This window comes from Sinocyclocheilus anshuiensis, unplaced genomic scaffold, assembly GCF_001515605.1.
Source record: "Sinocyclocheilus anshuiensis isolate Anshui unplaced genomic scaffold, SAMN03320099.WGS_v1.1 scaffold2270, whole genome shotgun sequence".
Taxonomy (NCBI): domain Eukaryota; kingdom Metazoa; phylum Chordata; class Actinopteri; order Cypriniformes; family Cyprinidae; genus Sinocyclocheilus; species Sinocyclocheilus anshuiensis.
Genome location: NW_015557055.1, coordinates 447,755 through 454,176, shown reverse-complemented (window position 1 = coordinate 454,176; position 6,422 = coordinate 447,755). Strand labels below are relative to the sequence as shown.

At 31.6% G+C, this 6,422-nt stretch overlaps 2 protein-coding genes across 2 annotated transcripts in view; both read left to right on the top strand.

The window, feature by feature from the left end:
- Positions 1 to 1,101: 1,101 nt before the first annotated feature.
- On the top strand, positions 1,102 to 4,690 carry LOC107676427 (Golgi apparatus membrane protein TVP23 homolog B-like). The gene is made up of 7 exons (XM_016470972.1): positions 1,102 to 1,165; positions 1,451 to 1,524; positions 2,243 to 2,387; positions 2,562 to 2,651; positions 3,723 to 3,860; positions 3,946 to 4,074; positions 4,180 to 4,690. The coding sequence occupies exons 1-7, from the start codon at positions 1,157 to 1,159 to the stop codon at positions 4,204 to 4,206; spliced, it is 612 nt and encodes a 203-aa protein (XP_016326458.1). The 5' UTR covers positions 1,102 to 1,156; the 3' UTR covers positions 4,207 to 4,690.
- Positions 4,691 to 5,595: 905 nt separating this feature from the next.
- LOC107676414 (exocyst complex component 7-like) overlaps positions 5,596 to 6,422 on the top strand; it is a 17,624-nt gene continuing 16,797 nt past the window's right edge. Inside the window, exons 1-2 of the mRNA XM_016470953.1 lie at positions 5,596 to 5,785; positions 6,250 to 6,315. Coding sequence (XP_016326439.1) covers positions 5,726 to 5,785; positions 6,250 to 6,315 — 126 coding nt within the window. The 5' untranslated portion in view covers positions 5,596 to 5,725. The remainder of the gene's footprint in view (positions 5,786 to 6,249; positions 6,316 to 6,422) is intronic.

Genomic DNA, 6,422 nt, shown 5'->3' with positions numbered 1-6,422 from the left:
TTAAATATATATGTATTTTATTCTATATTTCTATATATTATATAGAAATTATATATATTGATATATGCAGGGTTTTTACATTGTTTCATTAATTTTCAAATATGTAAGACAAAAATTTCTCCTCTATATAGTAATGTTGCACAAGTGACCAAACCCATTTGACGTAGTTGAATATTGCGGGACATTTCACTTGGGTTGGGTTAACTGGACAGATATAGCTCTTTAATGATTCTGTACACTGTCTGTATGCTGCTGTTTTCCCTTATATGTTATATTTTGCGCCCCTATCAAATGTGACAGGTGACAGTTACTTTGGCCACAAAAAAACATTGTCTGTCTCTGCAAATAAAAATGTACCACGATGAAATGCTGGTATTTGTCCATGTGTTTTGTTGAAGGGTGACATAACTGGTTCCTCCAGTGTACAGACAGAATGTCACAAAGCTACAGGCACTCACGGGTAATGCTTCACTGAGGATGATTATTACATAACTGCTATCATGTGTAAAAAAGCAAAGAGAGAAAATCAAACATTACCGCATAAGGAAAAATGGCACATAGGTCTAAGCAATCATATACATTTATAATTTAATATACTTTACTGACATAAATATCATTACATCAAAATACATTGAATTTTTTTATAATTTGATAAAATAATTCCCACATCTAAGTTTTAATTTCACAAATAATCACAATTAACCAGTACATAAAAAAAGAAAATATTTAAGAAATAAATATGTGTGTGTGTGTGTGTGCGCGCGCGAATGTGTGTAATTATTAAATATTAGAAATAGAGAGAGAGAGCACGAAATTAAATAAATATATAGTCTAAAATATATAGATAAATAGATAATTATTGCAGGTCTTGCCATAAAATGAAAACGGAAAATAAAAGCATAAAAACTCAATTAAATTCAAATTGTATTGTTAAATAATATAAATTGTGAATTGGATATTGCACGTGATAAAAAAATATTATTTACGAACTAATTAAGAAAAAGTATTCAGTATATTATCATTTATATTTCTCTTTTTCTGTAAATGCTGTAAAAAAAAAATAATAATAATAAGTTTCTGCTCAGGCGCGATGTCGTCAGTCCTTACAGACCCGGAAGTGACGTGTCGTGTAACGTCAGCAACAACAGCAATCAAAATGAAGCTGGTAAGTAAGAATGTGTCATTTTTTATTATTATAAATACTTCTAAAGCATTGTAGTCATAGTTTATGTGTACAGCATGCTTGCGTTCCTCCAATATGACTTTTGAGAAAAGAAAAGTTGTAATAGTCTGCGAATAAAGCTGGTTTAGCTGAACGTTAGCCAGTAAACAGCTCACTCCATCAGACAGATTCTGTCGGTTTGTGTTTATTATTTATACGTGTATGTTTAATTATTCTTCATAAATCGTGTTGATCAGACTGACAGCTGTCTTCTCGTCTCGTTTCCAGGACTCAAATGATGAAGACGATGTGGCTTTATTTGATGCTGAGGAAGATTCAGCCACAAGAAAGAAAAGAATCAAGTGTGTTTGTTGTCATAATTAATCAGCATCATTAATTATTATTAGTTTTTATCCTCTGTCTGTGACCTGTATTTGATGACGCAGCTTTTGACTAGTTATAATAGTAATTATTTAATAATACTGTAATGAAAACGGTGTACATTTTGGGGACATACAGGGACGTCCTCATTTTAAGAAAATAAAAGCAAATAATGTTTATTATTATTAAATTATTTAAATAAATTAATACATTATTATAAATAATTAAATGTATTATTAATAAATAATATTTTTACATTTTATTTATTTTAATATTTTAAATATATGTATACCTTTTTAATAAGTACAGTATATTTTAATATTATTATAATATCACTACATTTATTATTCATGAAATATTCACATATATTGTTATTAAGTGTATTATTACAAATTGAATGTTTAAGGTTAGTTTATAGTAATTATAATATTGTGACAATTATTTCTAACTTTCAATATTAAAAAATAATTAGATGTATTATATTTTAATATGTGATTAATAAATCATTATTAATTATTATTATTATTGAAATAAATTAATGTTATTAATAATAATTATTTATTAATTATTTTTCATTCTAAAAATGCAGTATGTTTAGGGTTTTGGGTTGGTTTATAGTAATAACAAATGAGGTTTATGGTATAGTATCATTTAGATGTGTGTGTGTGTGTGTGTGTGTGCGTGTGTGTGTGATTCCAGGCATCCGATGGCCTCCTTCTTCCACCTGTTCTTCCGGGTCAGTGCCGTTCTGGTGTACCTGTTGTGTGGTTCATTTGGCGGATCCTTCATCGCCTGTATGGTCACCATCATCCTCCTCCTGTCATGTGACTTCTGGACTGTGAAGGTTTGTGTTTAGAACAACTGATCAGGTGTTACTACGAAATCCTTACAGTTACTGTAGTTAGTGGAGATTAAGTCAAGCCTCACTATTACTTCTATTTAAAGATTCCAACAAACCTCTGATCCTACATATTAAACTTCAGCTTGTAACTTGCTTGTCCTGTTTGTCTTATTGTAGAATATTACCGGCCGTCTGATGGTGGGTTTGCGCTGGTGGAATCAAGTGGATGATGATGGAAAAAGCCGTTGGGTGTTTGAGTCCAGAAAGGTGCTATTACACACTCACACGGTCTTCAGTAGAGCGGCATAAAAACTTCAAAATGTATAAAAAAATTGTACTATACCATTTATACTGCAGTAGATGTATTAGTGTAGACGGGACTGCTTTGTTTTTAAAGGGGTCATATGATGCGATTTAAATTTTTCCTTTCTCTTTGGAGTGTTACAAGCTCTTGGTGCATAAAGAAGATCTGTAAAGTTGCAAAGACTAAAGTCTCAAATCCAAAGAGATATTCTTTATAAAAGTTAAGACTCAGCCACACCCACCTAAAACGGCTCGTTCTAACACGCTCCACATGTCTACCTCACTATGTGGGAAGATTTGCATAACGCCGCCCAAATGGCATAAACACATTTCATTACACAAAATACACAAAATAATGTTCTTTTTAGCAACATCATATGACCTCTTTAAAGTTCATATGCTCACCAAGGCTGCGTTTATTTAATCAAAAAACAACGATATTGTGAACTATTATTACATTTCAGCATCATTGCTCCAGTCTTCAGTGTCACATGATCCTTCAGAAAGCATTCTAATATGCTGATTTGCTGCTCAAGAAACATTTCTGATTATTAAAAAGCAGCATTTATTTGAAAAATAATTTATATATTTATATATATATATATATATAATTATAAATGTTTTTACTGTCAATTTAATGCATCCTTGCTGAATAAAAGTATTAATTTATATTAAAAAGGCCAAACTTTTAAACGTTAGTGCATGTATATGACATAGTAAATGTGAATTTGCTTTTCTGCTAAAAATGTGTGAATATTTTCTCCATTTATTCTCATGTTTTGTGTTGCATTAGCTGGGTTTCCATCCAAAGTTGAGAATTTAACTTATGTGCAAAAAAAAGTATACTGCATAAAACATTAGAGAATATTAAGTTAAGAACCAAATAATTTTCGTGAATTAAGGGATTTTTTCCCCCTAAATTTGTCATTTCCATCACTCGTTTCTGATGTGATTACTTCAAAATGCGCATAAAAGCAGGGTGATGGAAACACAGCTACTGAGGTCCTGTCTGGATCTGTGTGTGTTTGTTTGCAGGCCAGTGGGAGTCAGTCTTCAGCGTCCCGATCCTCAAACGCAGAGTCTCGGATCTTCTGGCTGGGTCTCATCATCTGCCCCGTCGTCTGGGTCATCTTTGCTTTCTTTGCTCTCATCTCCTTTAAAATCAAATGGCTGGTGAGCTCTCGGTCTTTGTCACAGACATGAAACTCTGTGAGTTTTGAAGATGATGTTCTGTGAGTGATACTGTCTTCTCTCTCAGGCGGTGGTGATTATGGGAGTGGTGTTACAGGGAGCCAATCTCTACGGATATGTGCGCTGCAAAGTAGGAGCCAGAACAAACCTGAAGAACATGGCCACAAATTACCTTGGACGGCAGTTTCTCAAACAGGTGTGTGATTCAGAAGCATCTTCGTAATAGAATCCTCATTTGACTTACACTGTCTGATGGTACAGTTTGAAACTCCGTTTTATTGTCTTTTTTTATTATTTTTAGGCTTTCACAAAACAAGAGGAGTCTTAGGAAGACAGAATTCACGCCAGTTCCATTGATGAACTTTTAATGCGTTATTTTTTAAGAAATTGAACTAAAATGGTTACTGATTTCTTTGATTTTATTTTTTTTTGTTGTTAACCACATCCTGTTAAATAATGTGTTTGACATTTTAAATACCTTTAACTTCTTTATAGTTTTTGTTTAATATCTAACTCAAAGAGTTCAGAGTATGTGTTTTGTTATATAATATTGCATGACATCATGCATTATGCTTCTAAAAAAGATGTACATATTTATATACTGCTGTAAATTACTGTATACTTTCTTTAGGTACATTTAGGAAAGTTGATGATTGAGTGATTGATTGATTGTATCTCATGTTCAGTGAATTTACGAAATAAATGAAGTTTTGTGTAAAACTGGAGCCGCACTGAATCTCTGGCCAGTGAAGTCACCCACAAACACCACACTGTCAAAGTCAAGTCCCTTTTATACTTATCTAAAGTGGTTTTACCATTACCATGCCATTAGAAATTCCTCTTCACTTTCAATTTTAAATCAATTTGTTCTTTTTTTTTGTCTTTTTTTTTGTGTGACATGTTAATGTCCCTTATAAATATTAATACAATTAAATCATTTAAATTAATTATAAATTAATATCATTATTTTCACATACAGTAAATTGCAAGTTATTAACATTACCTGCAATCTTTGTTATTTGAATTTGTGGTTAATAATAATATTGTGGTTTCAGTCAATTGTTTTATATATAAGTAAGAAAGGTGATCTTTAAATCCCAAAATCTCCGATTTTGCTGAAAAAAAAAGTAGTTTTTTTAGGTTTATTTTAATAATTAACCCACTTTTGTAATATTCTTCTCTATGTCTTATTTATTTATTTAGCTGGATTTTGACTTTTTAAAATTGTAGTAAGTTTTGTATTTCATTCAAGCAACAATTAAAAAAATTAATTATTATTTATTTATTTTAATGATTAACCCACTTTTGTAATATTCTTCTGTATGGCTTATTAATTAATTAATTTATTTATTTAGCTGGATTTGGACTTTTTGAAATTGTAGTAAGTTTTGTATTTCATTAAAGCAACAATTAAGAAAATTAATTATTATTTATTTATTTTAATGATTAACCCACTTTTGTAATATTCTTCTGTATGGCTTATTCATTAATTAATTAATTTATTTATTTAGCTGGATTTGGACTCTTTGAAATTGTAGTAAGTTTTGTGTTTTGTATTTTATTCAAGCAACAATTTAAAAATTAATTATTAATTATTTATTTATTTAGCTGGATTTGGACTTTTTGAAATCGTATTAAGTTTTGTGTTTTGTATTGCATTCAAGCAACAATTTTTTAAAAAGGACTTTTATTTTGTACACGTGAACACGTCACTGCCGGTTTTCCCTGTGTGTTGTATTGTTTCCGGCTTTCCGCTGTCTTCACGTTAACGTTGTAATATTACTGTGGATTTTGCATCGATCCGGACGGATCCAGCTGTCGTTTCCATCACATTTCTGGCCGTCAGGATGATCCCGACCGAAGACGCGTCCGCTCGCAAGCGGGAGATCGAGGACAAACTCAAACAGGTCCGTTAAAAAGAGGAAGAATGAAGAATAACATGAGAATCCCGTGATCAGGGAGCGGATGTTATTTATTAATATTCGCCAGAAACTGCGTGATTGTCTTAAAAAAGAATGTCACAAAGCATTTTAGAAGCTTAATGATAGAAAAATTATCATGTCAAAAAAATCTGGTGTTATTATAATCGACAGTATGCATATATCTTGAGCTGTTTGCTTTCTACAGGAACAAGAAACTCTGTCTTTTATTCGTGAAAGCCTGGAGAAGAGTGATCAGCTCACTAAAGGAATGCGTGATCAGGGAGCGGATGTTATTTATTAATATTCGCCAGAAACTGCGTGATTGTCTTAAAAAAGAATGTCACAAAGCATTTTAGAAGCTTAATGATAGAAAAATTATCATGTCAAAAAAATCTGGTGTTATTATAATTGAGAGTATGCATATATCTTGAGCTGTTTGCTTTCTACAGGAACAAGAAACTCTGTCTTTCATTCGTGAAAGCCTGGAGAAGAGTGATCAGCTCACTAAAGGAATGGTGAGAGAGAGTGTGTGTGCATGTATACTGAGCTTTGGCAATATTGTATCATTTACAGTCATGCCAATAAAGCAATTTTGAATTGAATTGAATTTAGAGAGTGTGTG

Coding starts and splice junctions, on each gene's coding strand:
- LOC107676427 (XM_016470972.1), top strand. Junction 1,525..2,242: donor ACAAGAAAGAAAAGAATCAA/GTGTGTTTGTTG, acceptor GTGTGATTCCAG/GCATCCGATGGCCTCCTTCT. Junction 4,075..4,179: donor GACGGCAGTTTCTCAAACAG/GTGTGTGATTCA, acceptor TATTATTTTTAG/GCTTTCACAAAACAAGAGGA.